Source organism: Erythranthe guttata, chromosome 3, assembly GCF_056151865.1.
Source record: "Erythranthe guttata isolate IM_541 chromosome 3, IM_541, whole genome shotgun sequence".
NCBI lineage: Eukaryota > Viridiplantae > Streptophyta > Magnoliopsida > Lamiales > Phrymaceae > Erythranthe > Erythranthe guttata.
In genome coordinates, this window is record NC_142535.1 from 13574193 (window position 1) to 13592235 (window position 18043).

At 34.1% G+C, this 18043-nt stretch overlaps 1 protein-coding gene and 1 long non-coding RNA gene across 2 annotated transcripts; one reads left to right on the forward strand and one right to left on the reverse strand.

Annotated features, from left to right (window-relative positions):
• Positions 1-13068: 13068 nt before the first annotated feature.
• Positions 13069-16806, reverse strand: LOC148771853 (uncharacterized). The gene is made up of 4 exons (XR_016030322.1): positions 16626-16806; positions 15679-15728; positions 15411-15578; positions 13069-14713 (listed from the first exon to the last, which is right to left on the reverse strand). It is a non-coding gene; the product is annotated as an uncharacterized LOC148771853 (long non-coding RNA).
• On the forward strand, positions 13324-15804 carry LOC105971233 (putative carotenoid cleavage dioxygenase 4, chloroplastic). Its single transcript, XM_012996084.2, has 2 exons — positions 13324-14735; positions 15401-15804. The coding sequence occupies exons 1-2, from the start codon at positions 13324-13326 to the stop codon at positions 15738-15740; spliced, it is 1752 nt and encodes a 583-aa protein (XP_012851538.2). The 3' UTR covers positions 15741-15804.
• Positions 16807-18043: the final 1237 nt, after the last annotated feature.

Genomic DNA, 18043 nt, shown 5'->3' on the forward strand with positions numbered 1-18043 from the left:
AAGAAAAATGAGGAAATTAATTTTTCTTTTTCTTTATAATTTGTATATCAATGAAGGGTATTTTTGTACATTAAGGTATTAAATTCCTTCATCACTAGATAAATTTGACACCATAAGGATGGACGTGTAAGACAATACATAGTTTATTTTGTTATGTATTTTATGAATAGCTTCTAAAAAAAATTCGGGGGCGCTGTCCTAGAAGCCCTGTACGCAGGGGCGTACCTATGAGGTTTGCCTATGGTGCCCCCCGCCCCCCAATGTTAGTTAATGCACTTTCCCCCGCAAACTTTCAATTTTATACACTTTAGTCCATAAAAAAACTATTCTCTTAACTCACTCCCATACTCTAGCCCCGCAAGAAAAACCCCTTGGGTTCGCCTCGGCCTGTACGTGCACTTAGCCCACTCTAATATCAAATTCCTAACTCTGCCACTGCTTATTTGCATAATATTATATTTAATACGTTGATAAAAAAAAAAAAAAAAAAAAAAAAAATCGGTGCAGAGCGAAGGGAGGCATGGTGAATTATTTAAAGATAATCCATACAAGAGAAAGAGCAGGTCATGGGCATTTGACCTATGCTTACAAGAAGATAACATTCGTTGTACAGAGGAAGAAGAAGAAGGAGGATGGAAAGATACGACGACCCTTGAACTCTTCCCTTTGCAGCCTGAAGGAAGATCTTGATTTAATGGATTATATTATTTATTTGAATTCTAATAAATGTCAAGTTTAACTTAATTTAACTAGTCAGGTTCTTTTGTAACTTTGCCTTAGTTAATTTCTAGCTACTAGCTGTGTTTAATGATTAATATTGCGATGCTACGTTTAATTATCTTTCGGAAATAAGTAAATTAAAGCAGCTATGTTGCGTTGAATGATCGGTTTTTCTTCTTTATCATGAATTGTTTCCGAACGATATGTTTGTTGTAATAATACATTTCTTATCTGAAAGCAAGCAAAATGCTTTTAGCCCTTTTAGAAGTGGAGCTTTTGGCAACTTAACTTTCTAGGTTATAAGTTTATGGGTTTCGCCGCAACATTCTAAGAAATAGTATACTTTTTTAATTGCAAAAAATCCCCTAGGGTATTTGTGTCTTTTTATGCCCAGTTAACGATTAAATGAAAAATGAGTCAAGTGTGCTATTTAAAAAAAAATAGAGGATTTTTTTTTGCTAGTTTATTTATCACATGGTGTTTTTCACTATTTCGAGATTATACAAGGATACTATTTGCAGTTTACTCTACATATATATCAATCAATATTTGTAGTAGCACTCAAAGTTGGTCGGATTGAATCATAAAATACAGTTTCAATTTTTTTTAAGAATTGAAAAGTCGATAAATATAGATTCCGGTTCGACGGAGTTAGAAAAACAAAAATTTATGAAATAGTTTTGTTTGTATATCCCACCGAGATATCATAAAATTTTAAATAATTTTAATATATTCTGAAACTTTGAGGATCAAATTGCAAACCTTAAAAAAAAAAAGGATCAAATAGCAGATTTTGCAAACTTTAGGGAAAACCTGATAATAAATATCAAATAGCAGATTTTGCAAACTATAGTCTCCGACCCAAAATGCCCCCTCAACTACAAACTCGGATTGTTTGTACCTTTCCGTTAATATGCCGCCTGCAAATACTGAGATGGAGGTTTGACTGTTGCTTTATGTAATGAATCATTGTTTGGATCTGCAAAATGTGCGTCTATTGGCAGCGTATGTAAGGAATGTGACTAAGTTTACCACTTGGAATAGAATTTGCCGATTCCGATGCGGATCGCCGGAGCTCCGGCTTCTTCTCCGGTTCGAAATCAGATAAATTTGGGTATGGGTCGAGGCCTATGAGCCTGGCGATAACACTTGGAGATCGGTGTTGTTGATTTCCATCGGTGGCGCCACTTGCAATATTATTCTCACCGTTTGTTGCCACGGCGACGAAGATAGACATACCACGGTTTGGTTCAGTTCCGGTCCCGGTTCCGATTTTGGAGGAACCGGAACCGAACCGAATATTTCCGATTATTTATGGTTCTCGGTTCTAATTGTAGAACCGGCCGGTTCTTAATAAAAAAAAATTATTACTATATTTAACTTTAAAAAATACTTTAAAAATAGTTAATTTTTAAAAAAAACAGTGGAAAAAAATACTTTAAAAACTTAATTTTTTAAAATACTTAACAAAAATATTTTTGTACTTTTGAAAAAAATTGAAGGAATTAGTTGTAGTTTTAAAAATTAAAAAAAGGAAAAGGTAAAGAAATTCAAAGGGCTTAAAAAAGAAAAAGGAAGGAATTAGTTGTAGTTATAATTAATATTTAATTTTTTTTCTCAAAAAAACTGGTTAGACCGGTTCTAATCAGCGGTTAGCGGTTTCAAAAATGGGGAACCGGAACCAAACCGATTTTTCTAGTTCCGGTTCCGCATATGGTCAAACCGGTTCCGGTTCTGTTAAAAAACTGTTGACCCCGGTTCCGGTTCCGGTTCTAACCGAACCGGTGGTCATATCTCGGCGGAGGTAGTTGTTTGGAACTGTTTGGGGTGGAGGATTCGTTGCTGAACTTCCAGGATGACTTGGTGCCTGATTTCAATTCGAATATCGGGAGAGGAAGAGGTGGTTTAGGCGGCAATTCAACCGCCGCCACGGCCGGAGGTGACCGCAACACCGATGGAGTCTGCTTTGACTTTTGTAGTGACTTAAGAGAATCAGTCGGATTCGGCGGCAATTGTAGAGCTGAGCTGATTTCTCCAACTCAGAAGTTGTATGAACCAACTACAATAATAGTAAAATTTAGGTATGAATAACAATTAAAACGTTTTAATTAGATGATGGAATAGAAAATGTAAATAGCGACTAAATCGTATTGGTGGAGGAAGGCGCTTGTGGAATAGAAACGTTTTTTTTTTGTCCACGTGTTTGGTTATAACGGAAAACCTAACGCCGTTTATGCTTTTGGCAGTTATACGTTGAATGAGTTACGGAGGAGTATAAACTGTCCCAAAGTATAAACTGTCCTAATTTGTTGTTGAAGAGGCATTTTGTGTTTCCATTTTTTCGTAATTACTAGAAACGTCTCCAATAGATGACATGACGTTTGAAACGTGGAAACGCGTGTGATTAATAAAATAAAAAATATATATATATGTGCAAACCAGACATGAGAATATATAAGATTGTCCATGCTAATTAACTTGCTTCAATCTGCAAATAACTTCAATATAATATATATGACAAGGTGATATATATACATTATTTTTCTGAACGACAACTAGCAGAAGGCACTCTAATATTTTCTGATCCATCTATGAATTAAATAAATAACACGCGAATCAACAACATTTAATTAGAAATCCAATAAATAAAATATTTCCTATTAGATTTGAGAAGATATACAATTATATATTGCAATATCAGAACCAGCTAATGTCAACGTTTCTATGAGCACTTAAAATAAAGACCAATTATTTCTCATTTTAATTATATTAAAAAAAAAGGTAATGACATTTAATAGTCCTAATCAAAATTAATACCACACAAATATAAAAGAATATTATTTTTATTTGTTTAAAACCACACACAAAACCCTCACACCCTCCTTCTTCTTCTTGGGAAGCCCTCCAAAAAATATCAGAATTCAAAGAAATCAAAATCTCACAAAATGGAGTCACAAGATAATAAAATACTAGTTTACATGGAGGAAAATCCATTAAATTATGTATCCATGTCATTTTTGTGCTTGAAAGTTGATTTTCATATATATTTTTTTTCAAAAAGCTGTCGCCTTTTTTTCGAGAGTACATGTGCTTTTATTTATTTTTCGACATGCAGGCGTGTAGGATTTCACCAAAATCGACATTTTAGTGTCGAAAATTGAAAAAGAAAATCAATACACAAACAAAAAAATTGGAAAAATAAATTGAACGGTCTATTTCCGATAAGTTGTTGTCAATTTTTTTAGGAAAATTTGACAGACAAGTGTCGAATTAGCCTCAAAATTTGACATGGATGTATCGAAAATTTTGAGAAAATTTGGCATGTTCAGGTCGAAAAACCTCAGCGAAACCTCAAACCAAATTCAAGGAAAAAACGACCAAAACAATGCAACCTAGCACCAATTAACCAACATTTAATGCTCAACGTACATATTTAGCTACTAATCATCCTATATTACCTAATTTACCAAGTTTTGGAAGCAATTTCAAAGAATTAAAAAGAAAATCAAGAAATATATTATATCTTTGTTTGTTTGAGGTTTAGTCTTGGTCTTCCAACAATGATAGTGGCAAGGATGATGAGGGTTCGCGGCAGGGACGACTGCATCGGCGGTGATGCTATGGTGGTAAGGCGGTGGTGCGACCGACGAGTTTGGAGGTTTGAGGGAGGGTTTTGCTAATTTCATTTTCTTTAGAAATTTGGTCTTCAACAAAGAAAAATGAGGAAATTAATTTTTCTTTTTCTTTATAATTTGTATATCAATGAAGGGTATTTTTGTACATTAAGGTATTAAATTCCTTCATCACTAGATAAATTTGACACCATAAGGATGGACGTGTAAGACAATACATAGTTTATTTTGTTATGTATTTTATGAATAGCTTCTAAAAAAAATTCGGGGGCGCTGTCCTAGAAGCCCTGTACGCAGGGGCGTACCTATGAGGTTTGCCTATGGTGCCCCCCGCCCCCCAATGTTAGTTAATGCACTTTCCCCCGCAAACTTTCAATTTTATACACTTTAGTCCATAAAAAAACTATTCTCTTAACTCACTCCCATACTCTAGCCCCGCAAGAAAAACCCCTTGGGTTCGCCTCGGCCTGTACGTGCACTTAGCCCACTCTAATATCAAATTCCTAACTCTGCCACTGCTTATTTGCATAATATTATATTTAATACGTTGATAAAAAAAAAAAAAAAAAAAAAAAAAATCGGTGCAGAGCGAAGGGAGGCATGGTGAATTATTTAAAGATAATCCATACAAGAGAAAGAGCAGGTCATGGGCATTTGACCTATGCTTACAAGAAGATAACATTCGTTGTACAGAGGAAGAAGAAGAAGGAGGATGGAAAGATACGACGACCCTTGAACTCTTCCCTTTGCAGCCTGAAGGAAGATCTTGATTTAATGGATTATATTATTTATTTGAATTCTAATAAATGTCAAGTTTAACTTAATTTAACTAGTCAGGTTCTTTTGTAACTTTGCCTTAGTTAATTTCTAGCTACTAGCTGTGTTTAATGATTAATATTGCGATGCTACGTTTAATTATCTTTCGGAAATAAGTAAATTAAAGCAGCTATGTTGCGTTGAATGATCGGTTTTTCTTCTTTATCATGAATTGTTTCCGAACGATATGTTTGTTGTAATAATACATTTCTTATCTGAAAGCAAGCAAAATGCTTTTAGCCCTTTTAGAAGTGGAGCTTTTGGCAACTTAACTTTCTAGGTTATAAGTTTATGGGTTTCGCCGCAACATTCTAAGAAATAGTATACTTTTTTAATTGCAAAAAATCCCCTAGGGTATTTGTGTCTTTTTATGCCCAGTTAACGATTAAATGAAAAATGAGTCAAGTGTGCTATTTAAAAAAAAATAGAGGATTTTTTTTTGCTAGTTTATTTATCACATGGTGTTTTTCACTATTTCGAGATTATACAAGGATACTATTTGCAGTTTACTCTACATATATATCAATCAATATTTGTAGTAGCACTCAAAGTTGGTCGGATTGAATCATAAAATACAGTTTCAATTTTTTTTAAGAATTGAAAAGTCGATAAATATAGATTCCGGTTCGACGGAGTTAGAAAAACAAAAATTTATGAAATAGTTTTGTTTGTATATCCCACCGAGATATCATAAAATTTTAAATAATTTTAATATATTCTGAAACTTTGAGGATCAAATTGCAAACCTTAAAAAAAAAAAGGATCAAATAGCAGATTTTGCAAACTTTAGGGAAAACCTGATAATAAATATCAAATAGCAGATTTTGCAAACTATAGTCTCCGACCCAAAATGCCCCCTCAACTACAAACTCGGATTGTTTGTACCTTTCCGTTAATATGCCGCCTGCAAATACTGAGATGGAGGTTTGACTGTTGCTTTATGTAATGAATCATTGTTTGGATCTGCAAAATGTGCGTCTATTGGCGGCGTATGTAAGGAATGTGACTAAGTTTACCACTTGGAATAGAATTTGCCGATTCCGATGCGGATCGCCGGAGCTCCGGCTTCTTCTCCGGTTCGAAATCAGATAAATTTGGGTATGGGTCGAGGCCTATGAGCCTGGCGATAACACTTGGAGATCGGTGTTGTTGATTTCCATCGGTGGCGCCACTTGCAATATTATTCTCACCGTTTGTTGCCACGGCGACGAAGATAGACATACCACGGTTCGGTTCAGTTCCGGTCCCGGTTCCGATTTTGGAGGAACCGGAACCGAACCGAATATTTCCGATTATTTATGGTTCTCGGTTCTAATTGTAGAACCGGCCGGTTCTTAATAAAAAAAAATTATTACTATATTTAACTTTAAAAAATACTTTAAAAATAGTTAATTTTTAAAAAAAACAGTGGAAAAAAATACTTTAAAAACTTAATTTTTTAAAATACTTAACAAAAATATTTTTGTACTTTTGAAAAAAATTGAAGGAATTAGTTGTAGTTTTAAAAATTAAAAAAAGGAAAAGGTAAAGAAATTCAAAGGGCTTAAAAAAGAAAAAGGAAGGAATTAGTTGTAGTTATAATTAATATTTAATTTTTTTTCTCAAAAAAACTGGTTAGACCGGTTCTAATCAGCGGTTAGCGGTTTCAAAAATGGGGAACCGGAACCAAACCGATTTTTCTAGTTCCGGTTCCGCATATGGTCAAACCGGTTCCGGTTCTGTTAAAAAACTGTTGACCCCGGTTCCGGTTCCGGTTCTAACCGAACCGGTGGTCATATCTCGGCGGAGGTAGTTGTTTGGAACTGTTTGGGGTGGAGGATTCGTTGCTGAACTTCCAGGATGACTTGGTGCCTGATTTCAATTCGAATATCGGGAGAGGAAGAGGTGGTTTAGGCGGCAATTCAACCGCCGCCACGGCCGGAGGTGACCGCAACACCGATGGAGTCTGCTTTGACTTTTGTAGTGACTTAAGAGAATCAGTCGGATTCGGCGGCAATTGTAGAGCTGAGCTGATTTCTCCAACTCAGAAGTTGTATGAACCAACTACAATAATAGTAAAATTTAGGTATGAATAACAATTAAAACGTTTTAATTAGATGATGGAATAGAAAATGTAAATAGCGACTAAATCGTATTGGTGGAGGAAGGCGCTTGTGGAATAGAAACGTTTTTTTTTTTGTCCACGTGTTTGGTTATAACGGAAGACAGGCGTTAATGCTTTTGGCAGATATACGTTGAATGAGTTACGGAAGAGTATAAACTGTCCCAATTTGTTGTTTAGGAGGCATTTTGGGTCGGAGCCTATAGTCCAGAGGAATCAACTGTACTTACTGTTGAGTGTAGATTTTACGCTCAATACGTTTACTTTACGTGGATATTTTGTTTAGATTTAATTATATTTGTGCTTTAATTGATTGATTTTGTGTTTTATAGGTGAAAACGAGAATTATGTGTCCACGAAGGAAAAAAGATCAAAAAGAAAGGAAAAAGTTGCAAATAAGGAAATAAATCAAATTGGAAGAAGGAATCTCGCCACAGCTTTGGCAGTGTCCACCATTTAGAGCATATCTCTCTCATACGAACTTCAAATCATCTGATTTTGGCAGCATTGGAAACCTAATTTCAAGGGCTACAATTCTTATTTACGGAACATTTCAAAATTCGGACTCCAACATGGCGAAAATCGAAGAACAAGTCCTGATGGGGGAAAGTGGCGGAAATTGATTCCTATTAGGTTTCCACTACTTCATTATCAAGAAAAGCCTATAAAAGCAACAAGTCTCTACACCATAAGCACGAAATTTTACACCACAAAATGCGAGGAACGAAGATCAACGAAGACTCAAGCATAGTTTTTCTTATTTAATTTATTTATTTTATTTTATTTATCATAAGAATCACGAGTAGCTAATTCTTTATTTCTAGGATTTTATTTGGAACCCTATGTGGGATTTATGAACCATTTTCTATGATTTTATGCAAGTTTTAATTCCGGATTATTTCTTCTACTTGTTTTATTAAGTGCATGAACTTGATCAACTTATGTGCTTTTATGTTATTATTAATTGCATGAATCGGAAGATCGGATTAATAATTAGAACTGTGGTAGAAGGGCCTTTGTGGTATTAACATAAGAATATAGTTAATCTCTTAGGTAGCCATTATTGAGATTTGTGCTTAATGCTGTGTTCTAGAATTAATTGCATAGGAATATAGTAATTGAATCTAGAGTATTAGAATCGTAATACACGCGGAAGCGGGTTATGATTATTTTAGCATCTCAGGTTAATAATCCGGGTTAATTGCTTGCATAATTGAAAGAATTGGGGGAGTAATAATCACATAGGGGGAAGAATAAAATCCTAGACTTGTTTACTTTGATTAATCTTCGTGTTTTAAATTGCTTTCTTGTTTTTGCTTGCTTTTTAATTTAGTTTAATTTCGTTAATTCTCTCTAAAGTCGACTGTGTAGGGTGGGCTTGATAATAATTGGTAGAACTTAGCGTCTAGGATTAAGTAATTGAATATTCCCCGTGGGTTCGATATCCGGACTTAATTGTCCACTATATTACTTGTACGATACGTGCACTTGCGTGTAGGTTTTCTGCCAACACTTACCCCTTTAATTTATCACATTAACACAATCACAAATTTACAATCATAGAATGAAACGCTAAGATAAAATATATCAAATATGATTATGCATAACCAGTTTCGTCACCCACTACCCTTATTGGGCACACGTTTTTGGATTATATATAGACTATGTAGCAACACAAGCGCGGACACTGCAAAATGGGGAAACTTCATTTTTTAAAAAGTTGGATGCAGAAATATGTAAATATTAAAAGTATAAAGGTACATTCATAATTTCTGAAAATATTATAATATTGTTTAATTTGTACCAATAGGCGAAATCCCTCGCCCCAGGACCCCCATTCCTTGGCCCGACAAGTATTTGATGGAGGAATGTAAATCATGGTAACTCAATAGTCCGTTAGGGTAGCGAACCCGGACTTGGTACCCACAATGAACCAACTCTCATTGAAATAATATTGTTTAACTTATATACATCGTCAGTTACATATTATATCTACAAATTATATCTACAATTTATATATAATTTTAAGAGATTCCAATATGAATTATTATTCCACAAATTACATTATTTATGCTAGTATGGAATTAGCACCCACAAAAAATATTAGAACACCATTAGAAGTTAAAATTAGACATGAGATTTAAGATTTTTTTTATGTGTATACAATTTCGAGTTTTTATTTAAAATAGATTTTTGATTATTTTTGGGTGGAAAAGTGTTTCCATTTTTTCTTTATTACTAAAAACATCCCCGGAACTTTTTTAAGCTTATACAATTCCGAGTTTTTTTATTTAAAATAGGTTGTTGATTTGTTTTAGGTGGAAACGTGTTTCCAATTTTTTTCGTTATTACTAGAAACGTCCTCGAAACATTTCCAACAGGTGCCATGACGTTTGAAACGTGGAAACACCTGTGATAAATTTAATAAAACAAATATATGTGCAAACCTGACATGAGAATAAGATCGTCCATGCTAACTTGCTTCAATCTGCAAATAACCTGAATATAATATATATGACTGGTGATTTATTATATGCATTATTATATATTTATATGTGAACGACAACTAGCAGAAGGCCAACTAATATTTTCTGATTCATTTATGAATTAAATAAGTTACACGCGAATCAACAACATTTAATTATAAATCCAATAAATAAAATATTTCCAGTCAGATTTGAGAAGATATACAACTATATATTGCAATATCAGAACCAGCTAATGTCAACGTTTCTATGAGCACTTAAAATAAAGACCAATTATTTCTCATTTTAATTATATTAAAAAAAAGGTAATGACATTTAATATTCCTAATGAAAATTAATACCAAAAAAATTTAAAAAATATCATTTTTATTTGTTTAAAACCACACACAAAACCCTCACACCCTTCTTCTTCTTGTTCGGAAGCCCTCCAAACAATATCAGAATTCAAAGAAATCAAAATCTCACAAAACCTATAAAATGGAGTCACAAGATAATAAAATAGTAATTTATATGGAGGAGAATTCATTAAATTATGTATCCATGTCTTTTTTGTGCTTGAAAGTCGATTTTAGAGTACATGTCGCTTTTATTTATTTTTCGACATGCAGGTGTGGAGGATTTCAACAAAATCGACATTTTAGTGTCGAAAATTGGAAAAAAATCAATACACAAACAAAACAATTGGAAAAAATAAATTGAACGGCCTATTTCCGATAAGTTGTCAATTTTTTTAGGAAAATTTGACAAATAAGTGTCGAATTAGCCTCGAAAAACCTCTGCGAAACCTCAAACCTCAAAACGACCAAATCAATGCAACCTAGCAACAATTAACCAACATTTAATGCTCAACATACATATTTTGCGACTAATCATCCTATATTACCTAATTTAACAAGTTTTGGAAGCAATTTCAAAGAATTAAAAAACAAATTAAGAAATAAATTATATCTTTGTTTGTTTGAGGTTTAGTCTTGATCTTCCAACAATGATGGTGGCAAGGATGATGAGTCTCGCGGCAGGGACGACTGCATCGGCGGTGATGCTGTGGTGGTATGGCGGTGGTGCGACCGACGAGTTTGGAGGTTTGAGGGAGGGTTTTTCTAATTTTATTTTCTATAGAAATTTGGTCTTCAACAGAGAAAAATGAGGAAATTATTTTTTCTTTTCCTATATAATTTGTATATCATTGAAGGGTATTTTTGTACATTAAGATATTAAATTAAGAAAATATTTGAACAAAATATGGTGAAATATGGTCTTCAACTAAGAGATGTTATACTCATAAAGTTTTAATCTTTGTTTTAGCCGGCCTTTAATTTTTTTTATTCACGAGTTTAAGCAATTTATATTTTATATGTTCTCACTGTACTATAATATATATTAGGGCTGTGACTGGTTGGGTCGGTCGATTACCAGCCTAATAACTGACCCATCCGACAAAACAAATTTTGGTCAAATTTGAAAACCATTGTCGACCCAATCTTTGTGGGTCAGTTGATGGTTGGTAACCGAGTACTTGATTCCGGAATGGGTGGGTTGATGGGTTATACCCGCTACCTAGTTCACATTAAAAAAATTCAAATTTTGGAGTAAAAATATGCACATTTTGCGTAAGGCCATTGCGAGATCATCATTTATGAGTTCAAAATAATTAGTAACAATTCAATGTAATTAAAAAAGTACACTCTTTTTGTTTTATAATTTTTAATAAATTTTAATAATACAGTTGGCACAGCACGTTCTAACAGATCCAAAACGATATTTGAATATCTGAATATATATATATATATATATATATATATATATATATATATATATATATATATATATATATATATATATATATATATATATATATATATATATATTTTTTTTTTTTATTCCATCTAATTTTCTGAAGATTGATCTCTCCAGATTTCAACGCTTATGGGTATATTCTGCAAACATCTCTGCATAGGAAGAATCCAGAATTTGAGGAGTAGAGTTTTTGTCTTATCTATAAATAAATTGGATTAAATTAAATATCAAGAATTGTAGATGAAATTTTATTGGAGATATTAATTAATATTAAGAGTGCAAACTTAGATCGAATGACCTGTTTTAATAAGAAAATCGGATGTCATAGAATGATTGACACGTGGATAGTTTTAATAAAAATATAATTATGATTCTAATAATTGAAAAAAAAAAAAAAACTCAGCATAACCCGTAACCCCTCTAACCCTAATTATAATCAGCGTGAGTTATTAAGAGTTAATACTTAAAAGTGTCGCATGTCAAAAAATTAGTGGAATCCGATTTATATTAAATATCGGCTGATCCGCTCAGAATTTAATCTCTAACATAAAATGATACATTTTACTCTTAACTTAAGTTTTTGATTGATATGGTATTAGAGCCCCTCCAAATGAAAAAATCTTGAGTGTGAATCACACAGCTTACATTTTTCTAAACTTGAAATTTTTGGAACAAAATTGGTGGAATCCGAAATTTCACTCTCACATAGCAATCAATTTGAACTTGTCAACTTCATTGAATCAAGATTGCATTAATAGCTCGTTTTCTAGGACATTTCTCGGATTAGTTTGAATTAGATGAGACTAGATTAATTCTCTACTAACTAACTAATTATTTAGTTAGTAAATGTTCGGTTCTTCATTGGATTAGATATTGTATGAAATCAGTTAAATTCTATTATTATATGTGATTCGTCTATAAAATCTTTTATTTAACAAAATTAATATGTAGTTTGAAGGATGAAATAACAGTATTTAATAGCGGCCTTTAATTTTTGTAGCGTGTTTGAGTAAGTATCAATCTTATCAATCGAACATGTTATATTTGTGAATGTTCTATAAGTTCAAACATATCTATTAGAAAAAAAAAATGGAACACAAAACTCGTTCATAAATAAAAAATTTCCATATCGTAATCGGCTGAATTTGAAAATTATTCCAAATTAGTAGTCATCTAACATAAAATGCTTAACTGAAATGTTAAATGTTATTTCAATTCTACTAATACCGTTTTGACTTAGAACGTGATTTTGACCCTTCTCTAGTTTGAATTTGGCAAAATTCAAAAGACAAAAACTGTAGTCCTTTCAGTTAGCTTTGTATTCCAACTTGAATCAGCTAGATTGGATGTAGGGTGATAAAGTTGTGGGCAGTGTTCATTGATTTATGCATAATTTTTTCAACCGACATCCAATATTCGCAATTTAAGTTAGATTAGATAGCTAACTCAAAGAACTACAAATTTCATGTTCTGAATTTTGCCCAATTCAAACTTAAAAATGGTCAAAATCACATTTGAAATCAAAACAACATTATTAAAACTGAAACGATATTTATCACATTCCAATTCTTAATGATATTGATATTATAAGTTTAAGTTTCTGTTAAAACTAGAATTTAAAATTGGAATCTCACGTGGGCAGAAATTGAAATTTTCATTCCAATTTCCACACCAAATCGGCCAAGTAGGAATCTCCGTCAACCGTGTAAATAACACAAAAAGTTCACTTATAAATAACCCGAGTAGAGAAGCAAGGTATATAAAAATTAAGATGGATGCCCTCTCTTCTTCCTTCCTTCCCAAATATTCTCAATCCAACACATCCTTTGCTGCGACTCCGAAGATTAGCCGTCGAACAAATATTATTCGCAGTCACTCCTTCACGATATTCAACGACCATTTATCGAAACTTATTTCGAAAACGGCCGAAAAAATCAAATTCAAGTTGATCAATAAGACCAAACCGAATACCGTTCCGTTTCTGACGACGTTGTTCAAGTCCATAGATGATTTTACATGCAACTCTCTCGACTCACTATCGCCCCCCCTTCCTCCGTCTATCGACCCGCACCATGTGCTCTCGGGCAACTACGCGCCGGTCGACCACGAGCTTCCTCCAACGGCATGCGAGTTGGTGGAGGGCTACTCGAATATTCCGAGATGTTTGAATGGTGTGTATTTACGAAACGGCCCTAATCCGCAGTTCTTGCCGCGGGGCCCGCACCACCTATTGGACGGCGACGGGATGATTCAGATGGTTAGAATATCCGACGGCGGAGCCACGTTTTGCCGGCGTTATATCAAGACTTACAAATACTTGACGGAGCGGGAATTGGGGTACGCCGTTATCCCGAGCGTTTTGTCGTCGTTCAATGGCGGCATGGCTTCCATGGCGCGTGTGTTTGTTGCTGCCGCACGTGTGCTCGCCGGAGAGTTCAAGCCGGCGGCGAACGGGTTCGGCACGGCGAACCTCAGCTTGGCACTCATCGCCGGGAAGCTCTACGCTCTCACGGAATCGGATCTTCCGTACGAGATACAGGTGACGCCCGACGGAGATATAGCCACGGTCGGCCGCCGTGATTTCGGCGGCGGCGGCGGTTTCTTCAACATGACGGCCCACCCGAAAGTGGATCCAGTCACCGGGGAAACCTTTGCATTCCGATACTCCGGAGTTGCTCCGTTTTTAACGTATTTCAGGATCGGTTCCGATGGAAGAAAGCAGGCTAACGTGGCTATCCACGCCGTTAAGACGGCGACGGTGTTCCACGATTTCGCCGTGACGGAGAACTACGCGGTGTTCAACGAGGGGCAGATGGTGATAACCCCGGCGGAGATACTGAGGGGGCGGCGGCCGGTTCGGGTGGACGGAGGGAAGATTCCGAGGATTGGAGTGATCGAGAAGTACGCTGAGGATGACAGTGGAATGGTGTGGGTGGATGCTCCCGGGGTGAACATATCGCACGCGGTGAACGCGTGGGAAGAAGACGGCGGCGATACGGTGGTGATGGTGGCGGCGAATAATGAGAGAATAGAAATGGTTTTTGAGAGCTTAGATTTAGTGGAGACGAGAATGGAGGAAATCAGAGTATGTTTGAAGACGAAGAAAGTACAGAGGCGTTTGTTGTCCGATCAATTTCTTGATCTCGCCGCCATTAATCCGGCTTACCTCGGAAAAAAGAACAGGTAATTACAATCTTAATTACAACCTTAATTACACTAGTGAAGTTTATCACTTACATAATCACTAGTATTGAAGAAGAGATTGAATTATTTCTAACATTTAATCTCATTCATGAACTTCTTTTGGCCCTTAGTTGCAAAACTAACTATGGGTGGATATCGAACGAATCTGATTTAAAACTTTTGGAAGAAAAAAATCAATTTTTTTTTTAGTGAAAAATGAATTCCAGTTCCGTTCAAAAAATTGAAAATCCGAATGTTTGAAATTGTAGTGAAAGAAGTTATTCCAAATTGGAAATTTTCGGATCGGGGTATGCATAATTCGGAGTTTCCAAATTTTAGTAACCTAAATTATAAAAAACATTATAATATTAAAAACTCTTCTCCTTCGGAAATAAAAGTCGGATCGAAAATTAAAATCTGATATGTATTCTAATTTCCATTCAATTTTTTTTTTGGAAAATGGAATGAAACTTTTTGTTCCGAATAGGAAACATCCCGATTAGAATTTCACGACATAATTTAGAAATTCCGTTCTGATTTCCACCTGATTGCATAACTTCCATTATTCAAAACCAAATTTTCAGGCTAGGTACCAACTCTCGCCGCAAAAAATGCGCGAGAATGGAAATAATCAGATTTTTTTTCCGTCTTATATATATGTGTAGGTACGTCTACTCCCCGGTAGTAGAGATGCCGATGAAGATAGTAGGGCTCGTGAAACTGGATGTATCATTATCTTCAGATGACTGTGTAGTGGGTAGCCATATGTACGAGCCGGGCTGCACGGGCGGTGAACCCTTTTTCGTCGCAAATAATCCGGCGGACGGCGAAGATGATGGTTTTCTAATCACATACGTATATGATGAGATAAGTCAAGAGTCAAAGTTCTTGATTATGGATGCAAAATCACCCACACTTGAAATTGTTGCTGCTGTTAAATTACCTGGGAGGGTACCTGATGGAATCCATGGATTATTTGTGGCAGAAAATTACCTAAGTCAATAAAATGTAACTAATGAAATTGCACCATTCTTTTAATAAATTGATCAAACAACTCATATATATGAAAGTATTAGGAAGCTGAAGTGTATTGTACTGTCATGTGTGTGTGTATATATATATATATATATATATATATATATATATATATATATATATATATATATATATATATATATATATATATATATATATATATATATATATATATATATGTGTGTGTAATTTATTGGGATAATTAGTGAAAAACTCCAAGTCTTTTACTTATATTATGTTGGATCCAACCATTTTTGTATTATTAGTCATACCCCCTCACTTGTCATTTAAGATTGATATTAATAAAATCTTATACGGTAAGACTATTTTATTTTAAAATTATAATTTACTTATATTATTTCAGATTTATTATTTCTCAAATTGCCAAACTCTATCACATTCCAATTGTATTTCTTTTTCTATTCTTTTTTTGCTCTCTATGCCGTCATCTCGCCCCTTCCATCTCAGCCCCGTCGCTGCGATCTCCCCCTTCCACATCAGCTCCGATGCCGCCAAGTTCTCCCTTCTTCCTCCGCTCGCCGCCGCCTCTCTACTGCCGAAGTCCTTTGAGCCGCTCCTCCGAGAAACTAATCAGACCGCCCAAAATAAGTTTAATGAGTGGAAAATCTCATTGTCGCCATATCCGACCAACACCGCCAAAAGCAGCTCTTCAACACCGTGATGGTGAAAAATTCACTCCATCTACCCAGCACTCCGATGACGAAACATTCTAAAAAATATCTCGTCTTCACTGTCGGATCTGGAGATCTCGATGTCGTTGCCGTTGCCACAATTGCTATAATTTTCGATATAGTTGTACAAGACAAGAACAATAACTCATAAATCCCTATCTACCTCTACCCCCCGTCTTCGCCGCCGGATCTGGTGACCCAGCCGACGCCGCCGCATCTTGCCCCTTCCACCTCTGCCCCGCCACCGTTTTCTTTTTAATTTTTTTGTGATGCTTTTGATGTTGAGTATCTTTCCTAGAAAATAGTTGTTTTTGCTATTCTCCTATTTTTATAGTTTATTTTGTTATTCTGCTATTTGTTTTAGTTGTTTTCGTTATTCAGTTATTTTTAGTTGTTTTCGATAGGTTTTTGTTTTTTCAAATAGTTGTTTTACAATTTATAGATGTTTTTTATTAAAAAAAATGGCAAAAAATAGTTGTTTTCTGGAAAAAATGCCAAAATAATTGAAAATTAAAATTAAGAATTAAAATAAAAAATCGAAATTATAGTCGATTTCGGAAATATTATAGTTGGTTTCATAATCTTTATAGTTGATTCCGAAAAAACATGAAATTAAAAAATTAAAAAAAAAATTAAAATATTTTTTAAATAAAATATTAAAAGAAAAATATTTTTTTAAAGCTATTATTGTTAGTTTTTAAATAAAATAATAAAAAAAGGAAAATTTAAATTTATTTAAATTGTATATAAAAAAAAATATAGTTTGCAGATGGGTTTAGGGAAAGATCTGAGAATCAATTTGTTTGGGATATAATCAATCACACACGATTGTAGGGATATCAAATTTCCGGATTTTGTGTGTGTTTCCAGAAGGTTGTTTTAGGGAATCATTAAAATAGTGAGTTTTTTACTAATATTGAAAATATGACTGGATCCCCCTTATTAAAAAAAGGGTAAAATTCACTTTGCACCCCTGTATTATGAGAAAGGTATCGTTTACCCCCCTGCTGTATGAAAAAAATCAAATACCCCCCTGCCGTTAACTTTTTTCTTGAATCCGTTAGTCAAACCCTTTGACTGGCCGTTATAAAGACCCGTTGACTTTTTTTTTTTTTTTTTATAATTTTGTTTTTTCTTAAAAAAAATATTTTAATTAATATTACTGTCTTGGCTGCTAAATTACTGTCTCCGACAGTTATTTAACTGTCGGAGACAGTAATTTAACTGTTAATTGACTCTTTTGTTTTTTTATTTTTTTCTTCAAAAATATTTTAATTAATATTACTGTATTCGTTGCGAAATTATTGTCTCCAGCAGTTATTTAAATGTCGGAGACAGTAATTTAACTATTAATTGACTTTTTTATTCTTAAAAAAATATTTTTAATTAATATTACTATATTCGTTGCTAAATTACTATCTCCGGCAGTTATTTAACTGTCGGAGACAGTAATTTAACTGTTCATTGACTTTGTTTTTTCCTTAAAAAAATTATTTTAATTAATATTACTGCCTTGGATGTTAAATTACTGTCTCCAACAGTAATTTAACTGTCTTAGACAATAATATTAATAATATTACT